Here is a 26,165-nt window from a genome sequence, read left to right as displayed (position 1 = left end):
ATGTCACAGGACCTCTTAGAAAGATGATATTATTTATGTTTTTAGTCTTTCTGGTTTAAGAGAAGTAGTATATTACATATCTTACATATGCTAATTAGATGATTATGCTAATTAGGCTAGTTAAAAAAATTGCTCAAGGTTGCCAAGGTGGCAACCAAGCTGAATTTACTTCAATACCCATCTAGAACACGAATCAACAAAAAAACCTTGTACTTAACAACTTTTCCAGGTCTTGTACATGGCCTATGAGACCGTCTACTGGACTAATCAGTTAAGCATTGACGAGGATCCTATATCCTTCGATTTGCAATGTTGTGTACAACAGCCTAGCTATGGGAGAGGTTCGTCTGCCCCCCTTTTTTTTAAGGACCAAAGATGTCACGAATTCATGGTCTCTGATGGGGGCTTCAGTTCTTCATCGTCAAACTTGATCATAATAACAAGTTGATAAGTATACGTTTTTAAGTTTGACCTGTGTTCGTGGTGTTCATTTCACTTCAGTTACCAACGATAGTTCAGGATCAATGCTGCCTCTCTGTTTCCGACAGAACCCGAAAATGAGACGAAAATCTTTGAGTCTCCACCAGTAGATGACACCATTTGCAATCCAATTGGCGTTTATCATGATATCTGATATTGTGATAAGGCAGTGTTCTTCATAGCCGAGAATCTGCCTGGTCCAAGTTACCCAGGGACAGATCCAGCACAGCACAGTGGTCCCGAAGACCATCCCGAAGGTTCGGAGGACTCGTTGGTTCTGGTCCTTACGTTCCTGGGTAATGCTGCCACCGCAAGGTACCTTGGCTACCGACCGGTAGATGAAGAGGTAAGCGAGGCCGGTAGCGACTGTGGTTGAATACGAGATGGAGAGAAGGGCTATGAAAAGGTTCGCATCGTTGATGACGGCTATGGGTGAAGAACAGATGAATCCTATGGCCCATGTTACTAGGCATGTTAAGATTAGCCTCCGTGTTGTAATGATGTTCCTAGAACCGAAAGGGTCGACACGGATTGTTATAAATTGATATCCGGTTACCAAGACAACGCTAAGAAGTGATACCATGGTGGATGTTGCCAACAAGATGACCAGGAACTTTTCCGCCTGGAGAAGAAGAAAGACACAACAGCTTTAGATAAACATTTACACCTAATTAAGCAAAATGAAATTAATTAAAGTGACCTCGCAGCTCAAATTAAGCTGGTATATCCGGTTTTATAACAACTTTAACTATATTGAATAGTCGGGAAGGGTGATCTATCCAATGCAATGTACTAATTTAATTTAGTAGCCTACTTTTTGTATATTTTTTTTCGTACTTCAATTCAATCCAATTACAAATTAACGGATTTACATTTTAGAGAAAAGCAGTATAGAATAAATTAAGTATTTGGAAATGAAGATGAGGGGGTCCATGCACTAAAACAATATTTGTTAAGCGTAAAGTTGGCCTATAAATTTGATGAATTAAATGTCGAAGAAAACTGCCACATTCACTCCGTTAAAGTACTAGTCACATCAACGAAACTGATTCTAGACCAACCAATGCCATTTCCTTATTACCCAAGGACAGATCATCGGTCGGTTTGGAATCGGTTTCGTTGATGCGACTGTACCCAACAAAGAATAATGTTCACTTTTGATACACAAATAGAATCCTACTTGATTTTATAATGTCACTCTAGCATTTCAATTAATCATTAATTTTTGCAGGTACCTCACCCTGGATCTTTCAAGTTTATCATTTTTGTTCGATCGAATGTTTTCGGTTTTGGCTTTTTATATCCTTCGAAAGTATAATATGTCACTGAATACCATAGGGTTAATTGCCAATTTTGTTTTGTTTTTATTTTTTATTTCGTAGAGAGATATCGATTCAGAAGATAGTTTTATGGAACAATCGAATGTCATCTGAGGCAAGAATAGGTTAGGAGATCGATTTTAACTCGTCTTATACGGGTTAAGGTTTTTTCGAATCTGATTGTTTGAATTTGAAATTTATCAAAAATCTGTGAATTTCGAGAGAGAGAGAAAAAAAACATAAAATTTGAGTACGTTTCATGAAGCGATTGAAAGTACTTTTCTCTGATTGATGACTGTTAAAAACGCTGTCCAGATTTTTATACTACGCTTTTTAATATAATAATAATAAGCATTTGTAAAGCGCCCTCTATTTAGAAATATTCTATTCCGAGGCGCGTTGTTATCATTATTATTACCCCGGCTTTTTAGCTCGAGCTGCCTTTCAGCGCTCATGTATTCCAGGAATTAATCCTGCCTGCATGTACCCATTCACCTAACCTGGGTTGAGTGCAGCACAATGTGGATAATTTCCTTGCTAAAACAAATTACGCCATGGCCGGGATTCAAACCCACGACCCTCTGTTTCAAAGTCAAAAGACTAATCCAATGTGCCACAACGCTCCAATATAATTATGCAAACCTTAATTAAAAGTAGTTATTTAAACTTTTTGAACAAGATTTACAAAAATCTTAAACAACAAAGTTTAATTTCTAATACTTAATTCTCAATAAATTAAGCATAGTTGTTTTAACTGTTAAACAACCACTGCAAGGTTCATATGACAGCGTTGTACACTCTAAAAAAAATGTTGGGTAAAAATGCTCCATGAGGGTAATTACGTGTCCAAGTCCAACCAGCATTGGGCATTTCTTTGGAGCATTTTATTCATTCAGTGTGATGAAAATTTTGCCCATTCTAAAGCAATTGCTGATTATTTTTTTTAACCTCACAGGACAATATGCTTTCCGCATTGGGTAAAATACTGCCCAAAATTGGTTGGACACATAATTACCTTCGTGCTGGTTAAAATTTTACCCAATATTTTTTAGCGTATGAAATTTTAAACAGTGTTTTTACCTTGTATAAGTGAGAAATCCATTTAAGCTCCTTGGCTGAAATAAAAAGGTCTTTTCGCAAAACTCAATGACAAGATGATTTAAAAAATCACCCATATTAGTCTCTAAAGGACAAGTCTGCCCCCAACAAAAAGTTGATTTAAATAAAAAGAGAAAATTACAAAAAGCACAGCACTGAAAATTTCATCAAAATGGGATGTAAAATGAGAAAGTTGTTACATTTAAAAGTTTTGCTTGATTTCACAAAACAGTAATATGCATATATTGGACGGTAAACAAATGAAGAGAATGATGACGTCATCCACTATTTATTTTCTATTTTATTTATGAAATATGAAATACAAATATAATAATAAAAAAGAAATAGTGAGTGAGTGACATCATCAACTGTCTCATTTGCATGTCAGTGAATTGTGCATACAAATGTTTTGTTAAAAAATTAAGCGAAATTGTGAAATGTCATAACTTTCTTATATTACATCCGATTTTGATGAAACTTTCAGCATTATGCTAGTTTGATTTTTATCAATAATTTATTCAAAACAATATTATTCTGGGGTGGACGTGACCTTTAAGGAAAGAAAATAACTTACCTCCCCCGGAATTTCGAAATAACCAGCTAAAGCAAACATAATGATGGCCACCGCACCACTGAAGTCAGCGAGCACGAGGTTGTACGGGAAGATATGGTGCTGTCTTCGAAGTCGACGATGACACGGAATCAAGATCAATGTGGCGACCATCAACGACGTCGCTATGGCTAACGTGATGTTTTTAGTGATAAACAAAGGCTTTTGACATCGTGATTGATCTCCACCGCCATCGTCATCGTCGGCTGACATCGGCGACGTCGCCAAATTGGCATCCTCAACATAATTGCTCGCGTTTAACCATGGCGTGGTATTCATTGTTCACAGTCGAGTTGGTAGATTGGAGGATGAGCTATCGACGAGATCTAGATGTGAAATGGGGAGAATGGAGAAAAACTCTAGAGAGAGAGTCGCTCATGGTTTGGTCGTTAAACACGTCAAGCCGTAATACCACCTCTGTTTTGTGATGCGCGCGGTTTCTTAATAACCCCGGATTATACATCTTCGCTTCTACACCAGTTTGGGATATATGATGCCGTGGGTTTGTGGGGGGGGGGGGCGGTGAATGACTGGATATCACCAGATCTGATATTCTTCCGTTTGTTTTCGTGTTTCCAATTATTGAAGATATCGGACTGCATCCAATTAACAACAGGAAAAGGGGTGAAAATACCGTGTTCTTAATTTTTTTTTCTTGCCATTAAGAATTGTGGAGCAGCCTTACCTTTGGCATATAATGTATCTTTTAAGTTTTGGTAGATCCCTTAGAAGTGACATTTAATTACCACTTTTGGAACACTTATATCCAAAACTGATATCGTGTGAATGATTTATAAAAATACATAGGTCAATACGATTTTACAAAAGCATTTACTTTATTAAACGTTATTCTCGCAAACCCGAAACTTTGTTTTGTTTAGAATATAATTTTAGGCCTATCGTATTCAGGGATAAAACTGAAAAAAAAATGCATTGTTCCCAAATTGCTCACAGTCTTCTGAATCAGCAAGTTACATATTGATTTTAGCGATGAAATATATACTTATTTTATTTTCCTTTAAGGATAGCATTTATTTCAAGAATATTTTTTTTTTACTAAAGAGCAATTCAGCAGTGCGTGAAAAACGCGTATTTTTGTTTGTGGGATTTACATGGGCAATATTACACCATATTGCACGATGCGCCGAAATCTGGTGAATAATAATCATTACAGATAATAGTTAGATTAATATTTCTTCTTGGGATACCAGAAATATTACATTCGTCAGTACCGAAATTGGACTGTTCTCTGGTGTATATGCATGATGGAATATTTCTGCTAACACATTATGAGCCATCCAATAGGCCTATAACATAAATATCATTAAACATCAGCTCAAAAATATTACTGACGTCATTAATCAAATGAAACACCTATTATTTTATCATTTTGAACGTTTAAACAAAAACAATGGTATGTGCTCTGTCTACAGATGCAGATCATATTCAGTATTTGAGGTAATAATAATTCGCTTTTATTTAGAGCTTAATACATCGGAACGACGTGTCACGAACAAACACAAGTCCCGGGTTCGACCCCCGCAGGGGGTCCAATTGGTCATTATGACAACTACCATTGTAACAGGACTCAGCAGCCAATCACGTTCAAGGTTTAGGTTTCCATGGAAGATACAATAACGGCAGTTCTCTTATTAAGAGGGACATTGACAATGACATTCGTCATACTCATAACATCGAATGACTGAACAAGGCATTTTTTTTCTATATAAATGTATTTCTGTGTTAATTATCATTAATGTCACTGAAGATAATCATGAATATATAAATGACGGTGATTCGTATTGTAAATGTTTGTTATAAAACGTATGAAAATGATTTGTACTCCACTTAATGTTCTGTTTGAAATAAAACTGAATTTAAAGGCTAAATTTGAAGTTATCTGTGTCATCTGTAATATCCGAAACACTGAAGGCACGATGTTATACAAGTTTGGGAAATAAGGGTATTTAAATTCCTGTTTTGAAAGACAGTACTATAGAATTGTAACCCAAATATCAAATATGGGAGATCATCGGAAGTGCACCAATGCTGAGAGAGTTTCCTGTAGTTGACGAAAGTCTGTTAGTAGTTCTATGGTACTACTTTGACATGAAGAGGTCAGTTATAAAAAGTGCTATCTCCTACTAAAAGGGGTCATAGTGGGCATGGAGACTGATCTTAAAGGGGAAGTTCACCCTGACAAAAAAATGCCTAAGGTTAGATAATAATCCATCAAAGAATAAACAGTTATCAGAATTTTAGTCAATTTGATTGGTGACGTCATATGCGAGCAGCTTTCCTACATATCGTATGAAAAAAAAATCAGTGAAATGTGATTTTCTCAGAAAATTGAACGTGTTTTTTTTATTTACCTCCAGTATAACAATAGATCATTTCATACCCCATTTCTAAAAAGAAAACAATAAGTCACCACGCACCATAAAAAAATGGAAATTTATGCATTTTATATAGCATAACATAGTGGGGCAGCTGCTCGTTTATGACGTCACAAATCCAAAATTTTTAAATTCTAATAACTTTCTCAATCTTTGATGAATTTTCCCCAAACCTTCACCAACATTTTTTGTTTGTCTTTTTTCTGCTATTTTTACAACAAACTTTTCTTCAGGATGAACTCCCCCTTAAAGAAAAAGTACTATTTTACAAGCAAGTCATTGTGAGAAAAAATATATCAATTTGAACATTTTGACGTTCATGTGTCTGATGAGCATGCGTGTTTTTTATCTCTGCATGAAGTGATGAAGGCCATGGTTAAATAGATAGAAAGATCCGTCATTAAAGAAACGTCAATCAATCCAGTTTTATGGAAAGGTCATAAAGTAACCTGATAAACAAATTGCACCTAATAATAAATAACAGACCAGATGAAAATGAATACGGTATTTAAAAATTATTTCAAGATTAGCTACGACCGAATTTCGATTGATGTGCTGTCTATATAATGTATAACCCGGATATCGGGCCAGATACATATCAGCTGATTTGCAAACAATGTTACGTATAAATGAGAGCTTGTCGAACATATATTTCTATAATAATAAAATAATAATAATAATCAAATAACTGTTTTTTGTCTAGTGCAGGTCATAGAGATTGCTATAAAATTTTCCTCTAAATTTACTTACCAGACTTGACATAAGATCCACTTACAGGTTGTAAACTCGATGACTTGGTACTACAGAACATGCACCATATTGTAGCCATTTCGTTGTTTATTTTCCCTTCTTATAAAAGGGGATAAAATAATGGCCGTTTGGTCGTTATCGGTTGTATATACACGAATGCATGATTTTAAAACAATAGTTCTTGCTTAAATTCACTTCCCCTCTATCATTTTCATTTCATCAATGGGATATGTCAAGGACGGGTCTCTGAGCCTCATGGACTCAAGAGTGAATCCGGGCCTGGGGATGGGGGGGGGGGCTGTAGAGGCACATGCGCATGCCCCTTGATCATGCACTCACCCAAACTTGTACACAAAATTATGTAGTTATTAGTACCCTCTCTCTTTTCCCCCATTTTTTGCTTGCTAATGAACCAACATATAATATTAGTTTAAAGTTGGTCTCAATATTGACGGGATAGCTAACAATAACATGTTTACTTTCAGTTCTATTCTATATATAGTTTGTAATTTTCAATTAAAAGTTATTCGACACAAATCTGAAAATTACTGGTGACGGATGCAAAATATATTTATCACATTTATAACAACGTAATACTTTTTTTCACTATTCAGCCATGGATGCGGGATGTCGATCGATATTCCTGGTTGGGGAAGTTACCCAAATATTGTTGTCTGTGAGGGATTTTTTGTCTTATTTTTTTTTGGGGGGGGGGGTGATCAGTGGCGTAACGAGTCCAAGAATTTCAGAGGGGCAGCCATGGCGTAAAGGCGAAATTCAAAAACGCTGCGTGTGAGCAAATCGACGAATACAAAAATCCAATTTTGTGATAGATTTCGACATGATATTTCACCCCTTCCCTTTTTTCATTCTTTTCTACTTCTGTCTTTCTTCTCTTTGGGGAACTCCTGACCACAAGCCCATATCTGTACGCCAGTGGCAGTGGTCCTTAAGACTGAAGTATAATTATGTAAACTTTATTTCTACAACTTGACTAGTTACTTGGTGTATATAGACTAGAACAAAATGCGAGCTTGAAGCGCAAATTTTTTTTTTGGGGGGGATTACCCTGAAAATGAGCCATTTTGATAGCTTTTGTCGGCTTTCATGATTATTTCCCTTTTATACACTCTTTTGCAGGCGCGGATCCATGGGGGGGCCGAGGGGGCCTCGGCCCCCCCCCCCCTTCGGCTAAAAAAAGAGAGAAGGAAAGAAAGAGAAAAAGAGGGGAAGAGGGGAAAGAAAAGAAGAAAAAGAAGAAAGGAAGAAGGGAAGAAAAAAGAGAGGAAAAGGGGGGAAAGAAAAGAGGAAAGGAGAGAGAGGAGAGGGGAAAAGAAGAGGGGAAAAGAGAGAGGAAGAGGGGAAGGAGGAAGAGGGAAAAAAAGAGAGAGGAAAAGGGGGAAGAAAAGAAGAAAAGGAAAGAGGGGAGGGAAGGAAGGGAAGGAGGAGAAAAAGGAGGGAAAAGAAGAAAAAAGAGAAAGGAAAAGAGGAGAAAGGGAAAAGGAGAAAAAAAGAAGAGAGAGGAGAAAAAAAAGGAAAGAAAAGGAGGGAAGAGAAGAAAAGAAAGGGGAGAGGGAGGAAAGAAGAGAAGAAAAAAGAGAGGGAAAAGAAGAAGGGAAAGAAAGAAAAAAAGGAGAAGAAGAAGGGAAAAGAAAGAGAAAAAAGAGGAAGAGGGGGAAGGAAGAGAAGAAAAAGGAGGGGGAGGGAGAAGAAAAAAGATGAAGAGGGAGGAGGAGAAAAGAGAGAGGAAGAAGGGGGAAAAGGAAAAGGAGAAGAAAAAGGAAAGAGAGGAAGAGGGAAGAAAAAAAGAGAGAGAAGGGGAAAAAGGGGGGAAGGAAAAGAAGAAAGGGGGAAGGAAAAGAAAAAGAAAAGGGGAAAGAAAAGAGAGAAAAGGGAGGGGGGAGGGGAAAAGAAAAAAGAGGGAAGGGAAGGAAAAAGGAGAAGGGGAAAAAAGGGAGGAAAAGAAAAAAAGAAAGGGGAAAGAAAAGAAGAAAAAAGGGAAAAAGAAGAGGGGGGAAAGAAAGAGGAGAGGGGGAAGGAAGAGAAGAAAAGGGAGGGGGGGGGAGAAAAAGAAAAAAAGAGGAAGAGGGGGGAAGAGAGAGGAAGAGGGGAAAAGGAGAGAAAAAAGAAGAAAGAGGAAGAGGGAAAGAAGAAAAGAGGGATGAAAAAGAAAGAGAGAAAGGGGGAAAGAAGAGAAGAAAAAGGGGAGAGGAAGACGGGGAAAGAAAATGATGTTCGAACCAAAAGGGCGCTGAAATAATGTTCGAAGAAATGTCAAAATGCTGTTCGAACTGGGGGCAGAATTGATGTTTGAACGGGGGGGGGGGCGTATTGATGTTCGACGTAGGGGCGCCAAATTGATGTTGGAACTAGGGGCGCCAGATTGATACTCGAGCTAGGGGGGGGTGGCGAAATGGTATTCGAACTAGGGGCGCCAAATTGATGTTGGACCTACATGTAGGGGCGCCGAATCGATATTCGAACTAGAAGGGCGCCAAATGATGTTCGAAGGGATGCCAAAATGATGTTCGAACTGGGGGCCAAATTGATGTTCGAATGGGGGGGGGGGCCGAAGTGATGATCGACCTACATGTAGGGGCGCCGAATTGATATTCGAACTAGGGGCGCCAAATTGATATTAGACCTACATGTAGGGGCGCCGACTTGATATTCGAACTAGGATGGCGCCGAAATAAAGTTCGAAGGGATGTTAAAATAATGTTCGAACTGGGGGCGCAAAATTAATACTCGAACTGGGGAGGGGGCCGAATCGATGTTCGAGCTAGGGGAGCGCCAATTGATACTAAAACTAGGGGGTCGCCGAATTGATGTTCGAACTAGGGGGGGGGCGCAAAATTGATACTCGAGCTAGGGGGGAATGAAAGGTAAATTGAGTTCGAAGGGATGCCAAAATGATGTTCGAACTGGAGGCCTAATTTATGTTCGAACGGGGGGGGGGGGGGCCGAATTGATGATCGACCTATATTTAGGGGCGCCGAATTGATATTCGAACTAGAAGGGCGCCAAAATGATGTTCGAAGGGATGCCAAAATGATGTTCGAACTGGAGGCCAAATTGATGTTCGAACGGGGGGGGGGGGGGCCGAAGTGATGATCGACCTACATGTAGGGGCGCCGAATTGATATTCGAACTAGGGGCGCCAAATTGATATTAGACCTACATGTAGGGGCGCCGACTTGATATTCGAACTAGGATGGCGCCGAAATAAAGTTCGAAGGGATGTTAAAATAATGTTCGAACTGGGGGCGCAAAATTAATACTCGAACTGGGGAGGGGGGCCGAATCGATGTTCGAGCTAGGGGAGCGCCACTTGATACTCAAACTAGGGGGTCGCCGAATTGATGTTCGAACTAGGGGGGGGGCGCAAAATTGATACTCGAGCTAGGGGGGGAATGATATTCGAACTAGGGAAGGCAAATTGAGTTCGAAGGGATGCCAAAATGATGTTCGAACTGGGGGCTAATTTATGTTCGAACGGGGGGGGGGGGGGCCGACCATATGATGATCGACTATATTTTAGGGGCGCCGAGTTGATATTCGAACTAGGAGGGCGCCGAAATGATGTTCGAAGTGGGGACGCCAAATTGATACTCGAACTAGGGGAGGGGGCCGAATTGATGTTCGACGTAGGGGCGCCAAGTTGATGTAGGGGGCGCCAAATTGATACTCGAGCTAGGGGGGGTGGCGAAATGGTATTCGAACTAAGGGCGCCAAATCGATGTTGGACCTACATGTAGGGGCGCCGAATCGATATTCGAACTAGGAGGGCGCCGAAATGATGTTCGAATGGATGCGGCCAAAATGATGTTCGAACTGGGGGCCAAATTGATGTTCGAACGGGGGGGGGGGCGAAGTGATGATCGACCTACATGTAGGGGCGCTGAATTGATATTCGAACTAGGAGGGCGCCGAAATAAAGTTCGAAGGGATGTTAAAATAATGTTCGAACTGGGGGCGCAAAAAATAATACTCGAACTGGGAGAGGGGGGCCGAATCGATGTTCGAGCTAGGGGGGCGCCAATTGATACTCAAACTAGGGGGGGCGCGAATTGATGTTCGAACTAGGGGGGCGCCGCGAAATTGATGTTCGAAGTGGGGGCGCCAAATTGATACTCAAACTAGGGGGCGCCGAATTGATGTTCAAACGCAAGGGGGGGCGCAAAATTGATACTCGAGCTAAGGGGGCGAAATTGATATTCGAACTAGGGAAGGTAAATTGAGGTCGAAGGGATGTCAAAATGATGTTCGAACTGGGCGCCGAATTAATGTTCGAACGGGGGGGGGGGGCACATTGATGATCGACTTACATGTAGGGGCGCCGCGCCGTACGTTGATATTTGAACTGCCGCCTTGTTGTTGGCTCATTGTTCCATATATTGAAAGTTTTTTAAATGCCTTGGCCTTGAGGTTTTTAGGCCTTGGGGTTCCATGCCTTGGCCTTGGAGTTTGAGCCTTGTCTACAACACTGATGGATATATTGATAGATATTATTTACAGAAAGTTGAAGTTTACTTGCAACACTAAGAAGAAATAAAGGTTTAGAATTGAACCCAAAAGGCTGATGCAAAATCAGCACCCTATGGGTTCAAAAATTGAACCCCTGATTTGGGGTTCAAAAATTGAACCCTGCGGTTGGGGTTCATTTTTGCACCCTGCGGGTTCAAAACTGCACCCCTAGGGTTTTCAATTTGAAATTTAGGGGTGCAGTTTTGAACCCGCAGGGTGCAAAAATCTTGGTGTGCAATATGTAAAAGAATAAATGAAACATTCATTGTAAAGGTGTGAAAGTTTCGGATGCTTGTTTTATTTTTTGACGAATCGTCAAATACTCAAATAACTGAAATAAATGTATGGTTTTTATCGTTCCTATATGTTGTTTCATGTAGTAATGCGAAAAAAAAGTATGCTAGATACAGTTCATGATACGACACCTTTTCGTTTCCAACCTACAGTGGGAAATCACGTTTTATAATTTTTTAACGAATTCCACCTGAAACTATACACAACAAAAAGTAAGTCCCCCTTAAACAAACATCAATAATTTCCGAACCAATGCGAGTTTTTAATATATTTTTACATGAGCGTGTAAGTAATTTTTTAAGCTTTCCTCTGAGTAAATGTTATGGAGTATTTTACGTCATGCTTTAGTGAGCACCGTCAGAAGGCAAAAAATGTCACTTTTTCACAAAAGTCACAAGCCAAATATCATTACTTTGATTCCATTTTATTGGAGCTAATTCCACATTCTCATCATGAAAAATGGTCAGAAGGCTTGTAAAAGGTACTTTCTAAAAGATGATACAACTTTTTTGACTAAATTTTACGGTTGAATAAACACAAGTCCAAAATTACTATAATTGAATTTTGTACACATTTCTATCAATAAAAATGATAGAATATGATGACAGTTATTTTGGGGGGGGAGAGCATCTTCAACAATAACCATCGTTTCACGGTTCAATGAATATTTATTGAAAACAAAAATACGATTTTATAAATATCATAGGCATGTATTTGTTTCATTTTGGTAACTGAAAATTATCTTTTCTCAACTTTTTCGTATGTTCATGACCAATTAACATGCTTCAATGATTCAAAGGCGTTTATTTAATACACATTCACGCGCCACTCAACATGTGGAATGTGATCAGCTCGTTTTTACGTTATTAGAAAAATGCAATTTGTAACTATGTATATCTTTCACAAACCTCCTTGCATAGTTCATTTGATTTGATTCTTATGAAAATCCCGATGTTTAATGCATCAGTGAGCACAAAATATTCGAAAATTATGCAAATGAGAAGAAAGTTCTAGGCCTTATAAGCCCCACTCTGTGCCGTATCGAATGATTCTTTTGGTGTGCGCGGCTTTTAGATAGTGTTACCTTGAAGCCATGTGCGAAGTTTCATGAAATATTTGTTGGCAGAAGTAACAAAAACCGTCCATGACACAAACCCTCATTTCATATTTGTTAAAATTTTGACTTCCTCTCTCATAGACTTGTGTACATTAAAGGTGCATATATTTAAGAATAAGTAAGCCCTTATTCAATATGGTGGAACTTTTTTCACGGCTGTCTTTAGCAATGTCACTTGGCAGTAATGTTTATCAACCTATGGGCAATCTTTCTGTGCAAAAATGAAATCGATTTGTATATTCATGGATGAGCGAGCACGCATCAAAGTGGGGAAAATTTGTATTTTCAATGTCAAAGACTCATTTTAAAGGGTAATAAAGTGAATATTGGGGGCAAATTCGGTTTCAAATGTGACTTTAATTGCTGTTGTCTTATCATCCATCATTTCTATCACTACACACGTTCCGAACTTTAATTATTTTCATTTTTTTTTTTCATTTCGAAAACTTAGGCATGAATACTCTTTATACTGCATAAATGCATACTTCCCTAACAATTTCTCATGATCAGTTTAATTTATGGACAAATCAGTCTGTCAGTGGGGGATCCAGAATTTCGAAATGGGGGAGGGGCCTATAATCGGGGAAGACATCAACATTTCCAAATTTTAACATGATCTAACAAGTTTTAGAGGATACTACCATAAACCCCTATGATGATACGTCACAATACAGGGGCCGCGGAACGGTTTTGAAAGTGGGAAGGGGGCTGACCATCCAGAAAATCACAATCGTATGATCATTTTTACATTTGTGTACATGCTTTTGGAAAAAAGTGAGGGGCTGAAGCCCCCAGCACCCCCCCCCCCCCCCCCCCCCGCGGCCCCTGCAATACACTGTGCTCACTCAACCATGAACATACAATATCAAAATTGTGTGTGGAGTGGCTAAATGGATAGTAAAACAGCATAACACCATGAAATTCACCTAAAAACATTTTTTGCCCAACTTTGCATATGCACAATCTGAAAATCGATTCTTGTGACTTTAAAAAAATAGTCATTTTCAATTCAATCTTTAATCACTCATGCATGACACAACCGATCAATCTCATTTTTCACCAGGAGTTGCTTAATGAGTGTAGAAAACCACCTACGAAAAATCATATCTCAAAATAATTCTGTTCAAAAGTTACAGCAATTTGATTTAGGGGGGACTTACTTTTTTTGTTGTGTATTTACTCAGGCCTAAACTGCATTGCTCTATCATTTACATTTATTGTTACATCTTGAACTAGTTGATGTATACAAGATACATGGGACCTTGGAATTCATGTTTCGCTAGTATCGTATGAAAGAGAGAGATTAGAACTTATCGTCCAAAATGATGCGAACTTAAGAGCATTGTTTTCATATTTATAAAGACACTGATAATAAAGAATATTTTTACAGTATATTTATCTTTAGTATCTTATTTTCTATTTATATACACCGTTTACACGCATTCTGTTTCTTTTGAAAATCTATTTGGAGTATATAAAATTTGAGCAAGATTATAAGATACATAACCTTTTGATACTTTATATGATTTTTGCAAGAGCGGAAGAGCCAATGTTTGTTGATTAGGATTGACAAGACAACTCACTGTTTTGAATGGATTTCAAGCGAATAATGTATAATAAATCCAAACACAGATCTAAGTAGGCAGTGCACTCCAATTAGTAAATGCTGAGTGCTGACTACGGAGTCTACCTCAACTATATAATAAAAAGCATGTTAATTTATATCTTTTGAAGAATATCTTACCCAAAATAAAATATTAATTTTCTTTCATGCAGAATATGCAATTTAGTTATTGCACAACCAGTTTTCATACGTGGCGATACAGGGGTGTCATCCCCCTAAGATTTTTCAACCTTGAAACAAAAAGTAGAAAAAAAAATTGGGAGTACCCACAGTAACGAAGAATGCCTACAATGCAAGAGAGGTTTCTGTGAGAATTAACTGAACTAGACATTACCCATTCGGCAATGGGAGTCAATATTTCGGCACGATTATTACTTGACTTGAAATTAGGGCCCCCTAAGAAATTCTGGATCCGCGCCTGGCTCCTGCTCACATAATTCTAGCAGGGCCTACTCTGATGAGAAATTTAACGAAATGGAAAGCATCAAATGGTTAAAATACAAATCGCTCGATTTTCCCGCTCGCATTGATTATTTTTATAAGTGATATTACATTTATTCATGAACACATCATTATAAATCCATTATTCATTTGCCTCTTCTTCATGCATAGGCGGATCCAGGTGGGGGCCCGAGGCGCCCGCGCCCCCCTATTGGTAGAGCAAAAAAAAAAAGGGGAAGGAAAAAAAAGGAAGGAAAAGAAAAGAGAGAAAAAAAGGAGGAAGACGAATGAATAAATTAAGATGAGAGGAAGGCTTGGAAAAATATTTCATGTCACTATATAAAATTTTCGCTCGCGCTTCGCGCTCGCATTGCCTGTTAAATGATCCACATATCTTGTTCAACGTGGAGCTTAAATATCAAGTTTGGAAGTCAGTATACAAAACATATTTCTCCTTGGAAATCGAACTTTCATTAATTTTTGTGATTTACATATTGAATTTTAAAACGTGCTCTGTAAAAATGTCAGTTTTATGGTCTGAATATTAACATTTTCCAATTGCACTGTGCGTTCGCGAATTTGATTTATCAGGTACCTATTATTTTCATGTATTCCATAAAGTTTTCAAAATATCCCTTTTCAGGTCTGATTATCAAAACGCATCAGCTAGCGCCGCTATGCTTGCATTTTTGATTGGCGGGTTATGTATGTCTCAATATTGATTGTTATAACAAACTACCTAAAATCCCCTTTTCATGACAGTTTATCAAAAATTTCGGCTTGCGATTTGCGCTCGCATTAATGGTTAAAAATATATCAACTAATTAATGATGCATCCTATTCATAATAAAAAGGTGCTTGAATGTACAGTGTTCAGGCCATAATATCATCAGATTCCGCGCCCTCATTATGCATGTATAATAAGATATCAATTTAATAATTAAATTGTCCCTTTTTTTAATCTCGCGCTTAGCAAGATGAATAGGAAGATATATAGTCATCATATTCATATGATAACATGTCCTATAAGGACGGCAAGGTCCTATGTCTCAAAATTAAAGTAATAATGAAACATATCCGCTCTTTATCAAGTGCGATTTATATCCACCTTACAAGTTTCCTATAAAGTGTTTGAAATATCAGATCGGAATATCAAATATTTTAAGCTCGCGCTTCGCGCTCGCTTTTATTTTCATGATAAAAGATTATGTAGAATGCCTAAATTATAGGTCTAAATCTGAAACACGCGCGCGCATTTTCATTCACTTATCCAGTGTCAGATCACAATATAAAAAAATTCCGCTCGCCCTTTGTGCTCGAATTATTAATGTAGGAAGATCCCCTTTCTCATCCCTTTCATGATTTAAACATGAATAAAGTATCCCGTTCAAGGTCGAAATCACGATTTTTTTTACGCTCGCACTTTGCGCTCGCATTATTAATATAGGAAGATTCCATTTTATTCATCTTTTTCATGATTTAGGAAACAAATCTAGAATTTTTCCGCTCGCACTTCGCGCTCGCATCAATTGATTTGATTTGATTTATTGTTTTCTTCTGCATCCATAACATTCGTATAATACATTTTTCATAACATAATAAACATAATATTAGCATTTTTGGCATGAATCATAAATAAAGAGTACTAAAAAAATAATTCCAGACAAAATTATTAACTATATGATATTCACAATTTGCGGGAGAAGGATTGTCATCATAAGCAGATTGCTTGAAAAAATGACAATCCCAAACTTATACTAATTGAATTAATACATTTATAAAGCAGAATGGGCATATATTTTCAAATACGAAACATGAATTCATGCAATATCATAGTGTGAAGATGAAGATGATAAAGCTGAAGGTGACGGTGATATGATGATGTTGTTGTTGTTGTTGATGATGATGATGATGATGATGATTATGATGATGATGATGATGATGAAGGCCATGGAGATGATGGTGGTCATGATGAAGATATTGGTGATGACTAAATCGAAGGAGGAATAAATTCACGATAAAAAGGATACGACACAGAAATTTTACTTCAAATATTCTGATAATAACATAGATTTAACGTTAGCCTTAAATGAGTGAAGAGACGAAGATTGTTTTACAGACTCTGCTGGTAGAGAGTTCCACAAATCTGGACCATGGTGTCTGATGGATCTCTGCGCAATAAGCAGTTTGGGGTTGATTAAATGGAAATTTGAAGAGTAACGGGTAGGGTATGAATGAATAGATGTATTAAGAGTATAAAAATTGTGGAATGAAGGTGGGAGCATGTTATTTACGTACTTAAACATAAGTAGTAAACTTTGAAGTGTATTATGTCAAATACTGTTAGAGTCTTTAGTTTATGGGATAATGGATTTGTGTGTGATAAATATTGGGAATCAGTACAGATTCGAATTGCTTTTTTCTGTAATAAGTATATTGTATTAAAGTTTTCCATTCTTTATGTAGAAATGTCAAAAATTTTCAGCTCGCGCTTCGCGCTCGCATTATTTGATCGAAGAAAATATGTAATGTCTTCATGGCTAAATGCAAGCAGTCCTTAAAAGGCACCTTTCGATCAGTTCAAAACGTATACAAACATTTTCTGCTCGCGCTTTGCGCTCGCATTCTAGAATTCTCGCAAATCTAGAATTTTTCCGCCCGGACTTCGCTCTCGCATCAATTGTTAAGTAATACTGTATAGCTATCCTGTTCATGATTACAAAAAAAAATAAAAAAATTTATGTAGAAATGTCAAAAATTTTCAGCTCGCGTTTCGCGCTCGCATTATTTGATTGTTGAAATATATCACGTTTTCGTGGCTAACTGTATGCAGTCTTTAACAGGACTGGTAGGCCTACCTTTCCGATCAGTTCAAAACGTTTATCACAAATTTCTACTCGCGCTTCGCGTTCGCAGTAATTATTGCAGGCACATCTTTTTTTCAGAAAGTTCAAATTTTAGGAAAAAATTCATGCAATTTAAAAAAAAATTGCTCGCGCTTCGCACAGGCATTATAAAATAAGGATTATGATATTATACATTTATGTTGATTTAAAGAATAAAGCTAAGATGTGACTTGTAAGACTACCCCCTTCAAAGAAACAAACCCAAAAAAAATCTTCGAGCGGCCGATCGGGGAAAATATGGCTGAAAAAAAAAATTTGGGCCCCTTTATTGGCGAAAGCTGGATCCGCCCCTGATTCATGTGCCTATGAAATAAGATAATTTAACATGCATTTAAGGCACTTATGATTGCCTGGGGAGGGAGGGGCCGCCATTTTTCCGAAAAGTACACAGGGGCGCCAAAATCAGGTCGAATTTGGGCCCCCCTCCCTACGAAATCCTGGATCCGCGCCTGCTCTTTTGAATTCCAGTTGTCATTTCTTTTAGAAATTATGTTCTCCACTTAATTTACATCATGAACCTGAATAAAGAAAACCAATAGACATTCAAATTGGTGGTAACACCCGGGGGGGCACTTCCATTCACGAGTGTATACCATGCGCGACCATGGGGTCTCGAAAAGCACCCTAAACACGTAATTTCCATATTCTGAAAATTCACCCCTTAACAAGTATTGGCGTGTGAAACCCTACCCTTAACAAGTATTGGAAACAAAACGATACTCTTGGCAAATATTCCCTGAAATGAACTCCTAAACAAGCACAGGAATGTTTTATTGTTACGGGTCCTTCGGTCGTCGGCTTTACCTTATTTGGTTTAGTACGACCCCACCTTCTATACCTCGCGCAAATCGGACTCTAAACACGAAGTGTTGGTGCAAAAAAAAATTAATTTTGTTTTATCATCCCCGCAAATTCGACCCTAAACACGTAATTTTCCTAGCGAAATAGATATTTTTTTTTTCATGATTTTGTGTTTTTGACACCCTTATCACGTTACGAACGTAACGTGCCCTATCGTGGAAAAGACATCCCTTTTACGTGTTTTTTTTGGTCGCGCATATGGTATCCACTCGTCAATGTAAGTGGTCACCCGGGTGGTAAGATAAGCGGGGCACATCCATTGAGCTTGGTTGTGGGGATGTGTATAGCTTTTAAAAAAAAATATGCCATTTATAAAAACATAAACATGAACATGTTACTCTGTTTCATCCTGGACTATTTCTTTCTCTATAAAAAAATGTTGCATTCATTAACAATTTACTAGAAAAATAATCGATCATTATATGCACATACAGCAATTATAATACTACCGCAATCATCACTCCTCATCACCATGATCATACTTAGTTGTCATATTGTTCATTATGAATATCATAATTTCGACTTTTAAGTATTGGGGGATGATAAGACATGCCACCCCACCCCTGAAATATGGGGGAATACCCCCCCCCCCCCCGAACACTCATGCTATCAGCTCAATTTGGCAATCCGGTGAATCAACATTTGACGTTTGTGATATTCCTTTTTTTTTCAGTATATTTTTATATCTTCTATCATGCATTGATTTCGGGTCATGTCTTAAAAATTCAAAAGATTAATGGAAAACGATATTCGTTAGTTAAGAAGATAAACCATGACACATGCGACACAACGAGTGAAATATAACCTTACCTGTGTTACAAACTGCATGTATACCATTTCTGTTCCCGAGAAGACAGTAACAATATTCCAGAGATCAACTACTATAAAAGCTCAGTTTTCATGACTTTGTGGAGAAATAAACACTACTTGCCTTTAACTTGCAACAACCCTCCGTATCCTTCTACAGCTAGAGTACAGTCTAAACAAAAATTAGATTAAGTTTCATTTCGACGTAGGCTACAGGATGAATATCATACTGGATAAACATTTCCCTTTCGATTGACTGCCAGTGACAATAGTATATCCGGACATTTTTTTTAACCAGGGGCGCGACTGGCCTAGGAATCCCACCAAGCTGATATTACCACATAGGTTCGAGAGAAACTTGTTGGCAGTCGCGAGGAATGGCTTACATGAATGCAGGGATCCAGTGGCGTAATACCCCCCTCCCAGCCCCCCTAAAACAAGAAAATTAGGAGGCAAAATAATGGCGGATATGGAGCGAAATCTTAGAGAATGCAAGTGAGCGAAGTGAACCAGCAAAACTTCGACATTTGAATACATTTTTTATAAAAGATTTTGACAAAATACTCAGAAAATTATCTAACATTTCACTTTTTACCTTATCTTCTCTTTTTTTTTCTTCTTGGTCGTAGTCTTTTTTGGGCATGCCCCCAAGCCCCACCCCCATCTGCATTCGTACGACAATGCTGGGAAAAATGAATACCCCCTCCCCTCCCCCCAAAAGCGTTTAATCTTGGAGGTAGAAATGAGCTGACACCATAGGCGGCAGAAAGGGGGCGGAAAGTTTTCCGTTCTTAGTTCTCAATCTAAAAAATCAACTCGCCCTTCGCGCTCGCTATATTACTGTTTATTTATATATATATTTCTTATTACCAAAAGTGATAAGAACGTCGATTTTCAAGGTCTATATCTCTGAAGAAATTTTAGCTCGCGCTTCGTGCTCGTATACTTTGTTCCGTTCTAGGTCTCAATCTAAAAAATCAACTCGCCCGTTGCGCTCGCTATATTACTGTTTATTCATATATATATTTCTTACTACCAAAAGTGATAAGAACGTCGATTTTCAAGGTCTATATCTCTGAAGAAATTTTAGCTCGCGCTTCGTGCTCGTAAACTTTGTTCTTTAAAAGAACATGGTTAAACTTCAGACTTAAGTTGGCGAAAATATCCCCCCCCCGTACATGCAGTGCAGGGGCCGCAAAATCGGGTGGCTGCCTCGGGGGCTTCAGCCCCCCCCCCCACTAAGTGTAAACAAAACGTAAAAATGACAATCTGTTTGTGACCACTCCGTGGCCCCTGCAGTGCATATAGAATTCAACCGTTTCAATACATTTGTTTTTTTTTTTTACTTTGAAGGTCCTGTATGCCACAAGAGGCCCGATTGACCAGACAGTGATGTGCAATGTTATAAATGATAATGGGCGTTAGTCGATCTTTGTTCCGAAAATTGTCTATTTTTTGTTATTTCTCTTACTATGCATACGTTTTATCGTTCTTTCCGCATCACGTTTTGGAATGAAAAAAAAAAGGAGGAACTATTGGCCTCTATTCCATTGATCCCTTCATTTGTTAGTTTCAATTCCGCGTAGGCCTACTTCCATGTCCAAGGTTAAACTCTCTGGGAAGCTAAAAAAAAGGTTAAGAAACTCACCAGGAGATGGCAAAACTTTGAACCCTGGAGATATTTAAATCAACACACAATGATTCGTTATCATCTATAGATATGTCAGGATAGACGGGGTTGTATTTTTTTTAACCTATGTATTTTTCATTGAGCTGCCTGAGATTTTTTTTGTCGAAATATTACTTATAAATAGTGTGTTTAAGCATTCACCTAGATTCGTACTTTTAGAAAATGATTCCGGAGAATGATAACGATGTCTGCTACATTAACTCTAGTCATTTTAAACCATAACAGTAAAGGGAAGGAAATGGATGAAAAACAAGGATGAAAAAAAAATAGAATGAATGAGAGAGAGAGAGAGAGAGGATCAGAACTTATCATAAGCTGCAAAATGCCAGTTTGACAAACGCATTGTAGGCCAAGCTATGTAATATAGAAAAAAGGGTCTAGCCGATGTAAATAAAACTCATACATTTTACATACCTGTTTTTTACATCAAGGACCCTTGGCATCTTTGGATAAAGATATGAGTTTGGAGCGCAGACACACTTCCCCTCCGTGCGATGGGCGATGCCTCCCTCTCCCCCCCCCCCCCCGTACTCATATCTATTACATTACATGTACGCGCTCTGTGCCTACCATATAATTACATCAAGATGTATTACATTTGGGTTATTTCACTCATCAAACTTTTTTTAACAATTTTTTTTGGAAAAAATATCATGAAAAATCACAATTTGAAATAAAACACGATTTTAGAGTACAAAATCACGGAAATAAAGAAGTACAAAAAAAATAATGAAACTGGCAGAGCACAGATTAACCGGCAACCACAAAATATACTATATATTAATTATATTATGAGGCAAGGGCTTCATGGGCTGAGGGGGTTTCAGCCCCGTCCCCTGCCCCCCCCCCCCATTTTTTTGCAATGAACGTGTAACAAAATAAAAATATAGTAAAATCAACATCTCGTTGTGATTTTTTTTCGCATAGGGATACTGCGTTCTTGCAGGCCTATAGATCGGGCGTTGAGAAACTGTTCTATTATCATCATGAACCATTAAAAATTTAATTTTATCGATTGCATATTACGTAATATATGGGGCAGGCAAGCTGCTCGTATGAAACCTCACAGATCTCAAACTTGAAATTCTCACACTTTCTGAAAAGGAGTTCCAGGTTAAATAAATAGAGTAAAATTCACAGAGCAAAATGCTGAAAATTTCATCAAAATTGGATGACAAATAAAGTTTATCAATATTTTGTGAAAAGAGTTATATGCACATCGCTATATATGAATATTCATTAGATGGGCTGATGATGTCACATCCCAACTTTCCTTTTTGTTATGTTATTACATGAAATCATAAATGTTTCAATTTTTCATACATGGGTTAACGATGTGTCTCCATTATCATGATTATGATGAAATAAGTTGCGGCAATAAATAACTAATGCACTTGATCAGTTGTCAATCCAATTGTTCTAGTTCTTGGTAGAAATTTTTTGAATTTCATATGAGAAAATACAAAAGAACAAGTGGGGACATGACATCATATCAGCCCACCTAATGAATATTCATAAAGACATGCATAGAACTGTTTGACTGGAATAATGCAAATCTTTAAAATTCAATAACTTCGTTATTTGTGATCCGATTTTGAACAAATTTTCAGCATTTTGTTCAGTGTGAATTTCACTCCCCCTATTTATATGGAGATGTAAATATTTCCAGCCTGGACCATCCCTTTAATCGTTGATGGCTTTTCTCAAACCCTCACGAATATTTTTTTATTATCATTTTTTCTCGTATTTTTCCAACAAAAAATAACTTTTAGTCAGGGATTACTTTTTGAACAGACTTTTGACTGATTTTGGATAAGCTTGCATTAATGAGAGTTGATTGCAAGCTTTACAGTTTTTTTTTTTATAGAAAATGACATTTTGATCTTTTTTAAGTCATGATACATGGGGAGCTGTTCGTATATAACGACACAAATCTAAAAATTAAACTTCTAATAACTTTTTAAATCTTTGATGGATTCCTCAAACGTTCCATTACAAATGTTTTACTATTTTTTCTGCTATATTTACAATTAACTTTTTGTCAGTGTAGAGCAGTGAACTTTCACATCTCTATACCGGTAAGCGCGCCGCGCGCGCTGTGCGCTCGTCGTAAACATTATTATTGCGTCGGTCCCGCCCATACATTCCTGATGCGGTGAGTATTAAATTTAATTATCAATTACTATGTAATTTTACATCAAATCCGGCTTCTTGTCGCATGTGACTATTTCAATTTCAATAAGGAGATCGGGAGGATTCATTATTACCGTACAGTAATTTAAAATTTCCAGTAATTCTGGAATAGGCATGTCTCGACTTTGCCCAGCCTGAGACGAGTGAGACTGAGACTGGCTCGTGACTGACGCTGCTCTTCCCTGCCATGACCGGTGCGGTACCGAGCTCACGTTTGAGCTGTCAGACTCAGAGCTCAGCGGCCTCAGCAATACATGTAGATCTAGATCTGCGCAACTAACAATTCAACTAAAAATTAATCATGACTTTTTTATTTTACCAAAAAATAAGGTGATTTTTATGTTCCTTGTATTTGTATGACTTATTAGTGTGCCAAAATCTCATATAAATTTGATTGAGAGAAATATTTTCTTGGATTTCGAAAAAGGCTTGGCCAGTCAATTTTCAGATTTAACAAAAAGAAAAAGATGGTGCCCCATGTTTGCGCACACATTCACTTTTTCCATGATTCAGCGATTTTGATAAGAAAGGGGTCTTTTTGAGGCTGTTGCCCGAAATTCATGAATTTTTCCACCATTTTGAATTGGATTCTTCAATGAATATCGTTTTATGTACATTACACATGTAAGTTTGTCGTCGCATAGGTCTTCTTTTAGTTTTACTTTCAGGCCTCGAAATAGGATTTGGCGGGGGCAAGGCCACTTTTTTGAGGGGCACTTTTTCACTGAGGCCAGGCAGCAGAGGGCACCAAGGCCACTTTTTAAGGGGCATGTAATAAATTATTTGTAGGTGTTACAGTTTCGCGGCGTGGGGGGGGGGCTTTCCATAGTCGATGTTATACATCAGATTCATTACCAAACCACATTATTTACTTAAGAAAAAATGAACTTTACGCACAACTGGTGATACATGTACCTTCTTCAGCTACATGTAATTAAATGTGAATCTGATTAGCACCCAAGAAAGTATCACCGGGCGTTCGTAAGTTGTTCGTAACTGACGAACAGCTTTATGAAACACTCCCATTCAAAGGGGACCTCACCATGACTAATACCTGGGGCCCAGGCAGGGGGCTAGTCTGTTAGAGTGCATGTTTCAGATAGGATTGTAGATCTCATAAATGTGAGGGGTTTGAGTCCTGCTCATACTGAAACGCGTCTAACAAAAAATCTGATGCTACATGTATAGTGTTGTGTGTAAGCGTTCCTCACCTCTGATTCAGTGCAGGGGGCCATTTCATAAAGCTGTTTGTAAGTTAAGAGCGAACCTTACGCGCTAAACCATCACCAATGACCATTTCAGTACATACCGTTTACCACAAGAAAGGATTACCAGTCATTCTTAAAGGACAAGTCCACCCCAACAAAAAATTAATTTGAATAAAAAGAAAAAAATATAACAAGCATAATACTGAAAATTTCATCAAAACCGGATGTAAAAAAAGAAAGTTATGACATTTCAAAGTTTCGCTTATTTTTAACAAAATAGTTGTATGAATGAGCCAGTTACATCCAAATGAGAGAGTCGATGATGTCACTCACTATTTCTTTTGTTTTTTATTGTTTGAATTATGAAATATTTTGATTTTCATGTCATTGTCATGTGAAATACGGTTTCATTCCTCCCTGAATTCCATTATTTTAACATTTTGTGCTTCAGGCAAGGAGGTCCTAATTGTCAAATTCGTAAAAATTGAAATACTGTATTATTCAAACTTAATAAAAAACAAAAGAAGTAGTGAGTGACATCATTGACTCCCTCATTTAGATGTAACTGGCTCGTTCATATAACTATTTTGTTAGAAATAAGCCAAACTTTGAAATGTCATAACTTTCTTATTTTACATCTGATTTTAATGAAATTTTCAGCATTGTGCCTTGATTTTTCGCTATTGATTCAAATCAATATTTTCAGAGCTACCAAGTCTCACACATTATGCGTGAGACTCAAGCATTTTGGACTCTTGTTCATCCCCTCAAATCTCTGTCTCACGCAACTATCACAGCCTATCCCCATATACATTGTACACAATGTCTGTGATCTCACTCAGATTCACAGAAAATATCACGCATAGCTGGTCTTTGAACTTGGCATCTCTGTATTTTTCTGAGGTGGACTTGACCGTTAAAGTCGCTCTTAACTTACGAACAGTTTATGAAACACCCACCTGGTGTGAATGCAATTTGAAAACACCATGATCGGAAAGGACGCAAACGTTGGTCCCGTGTATGGAAAGAGTCACAACCTACATGTATGCACGTTAAAACCAATTGCAATACACTATTTGTCAAAGAGTAGGATGTTCACCGAGTGTACTGCACCTAGAGGTCCTGGCAAAATTCAGGTCAAGTCAATCTTGTCCATATGCCATAGTAATCAATGTAATTATTGTGGGCATTAAAGGGGAATCCAACCCAAATAAAAACTTGTTTTTATAAGGAAAAGAAAAATCAGACAAGTTGATAGGTGAAAGTTTGAACAATATTGGACAAACAAAAAGAAAGATATGAATTTTTAAAAGTTGTAAATATTGGTAATCACTATACCCATGGAGATTTCAAATTGGCCGCATATGGGATTTCATAGTGATGTAAGGCAAGGACTACTCTTCCATGTACTCCAATACATATTATGGCTAAAATGTAATTTTTCCCAAAAGTTTTATTTCAAATTATATTTTTCTTTCATGAGGACATAAAACAATATACTACATGGGTTATATTTAGATTACTGCCCCAGGGGAATGGGAACTTAGGAGAAAACCACAAATCCCTGATAATAAAGTACATGGCCTATGGGAAAGTTGTCCTTGCCCCTTGTCATAATTTACCTACCCAGTTGCCAATTTGAAATCTACATAGTATTAATGATCTCTATTCTAAAGCAGCTATAACTTTCTTATTGCTTGTCCGATTTCTTTCAATCTTTCACCATTCTGTTTAATTTATTTTTATCCTTCCCAACACAACATTTTATGGCCAAGGCTGGATTCCCCTTTAACAGAAAGACAAGTCAACACATGTAATCTACTAACATGAGGTTCAGGCAGTGG

General features: G+C 37.7%; 2 protein-coding genes across 7 annotated transcripts in view; one reads left to right on the top strand and one right to left on the bottom strand.

The window, feature by feature from the left end:
* Nucleotides 1-186: 186 nt before the first annotated feature.
* Nucleotides 187-19,441, bottom strand: LOC121423482. 2 transcript variants are annotated; one of them, XM_041618831.1, is made up of 3 exons: nucleotides 19,234-19,441; nucleotides 3,472-3,833; nucleotides 187-1,102 (listed from the first exon to the last, which is right to left on the bottom strand). In XM_041618831.1, the coding sequence occupies exons 2-3, from the start codon at nucleotides 3,784-3,786 to the stop codon at nucleotides 488-490; spliced, it is 930 nt and encodes a 309-aa protein (XP_041474765.1). In that variant the 5' UTR covers nucleotides 3,787-3,833; nucleotides 19,234-19,441; the 3' UTR covers nucleotides 187-487. The 2 variants fall into 2 exon arrangements, with proteins under 2 accessions (XP_041474765.1, XP_041474766.1); XM_041618832.1 differs by lacking the exon at nucleotides 19,234-19,441 and adding an exon at nucleotides 6,654-6,822.
* A 3,586-nt stretch (nucleotides 19,442-23,027) lies between these two features.
* The window catches only part of LOC121423643 (multiple PDZ domain protein-like), a 93,062-nt gene continuing 89,924 nt past the window's right edge, over nucleotides 23,028-26,165 (top strand). For 3 of the 5 annotated variants that reach the window (XM_041619057.1, XM_041619056.1, XM_041619054.1), the window contains exon 1: nucleotides 23,028-23,075. The gene's annotated coding sequence lies outside the window, so the exon portion shown is untranslated. Of the gene's footprint in view, nucleotides 23,080-24,099; nucleotides 24,102-26,165 lie in introns of all 5 variants that reach the window. The other 2 variants (XM_041619055.1, XM_041619058.1) reach the window with 2 other exon arrangements.

This window comes from Lytechinus variegatus, chromosome 11 (assembly GCF_018143015.1).
Source record: "Lytechinus variegatus isolate NC3 chromosome 11, Lvar_3.0, whole genome shotgun sequence".
In the NCBI taxonomy this organism is placed as follows: domain Eukaryota; kingdom Metazoa; phylum Echinodermata; class Echinoidea; order Temnopleuroida; family Toxopneustidae; genus Lytechinus; species Lytechinus variegatus.
This window is presented reverse-complemented; position numbering and strand designations above follow the sequence as displayed.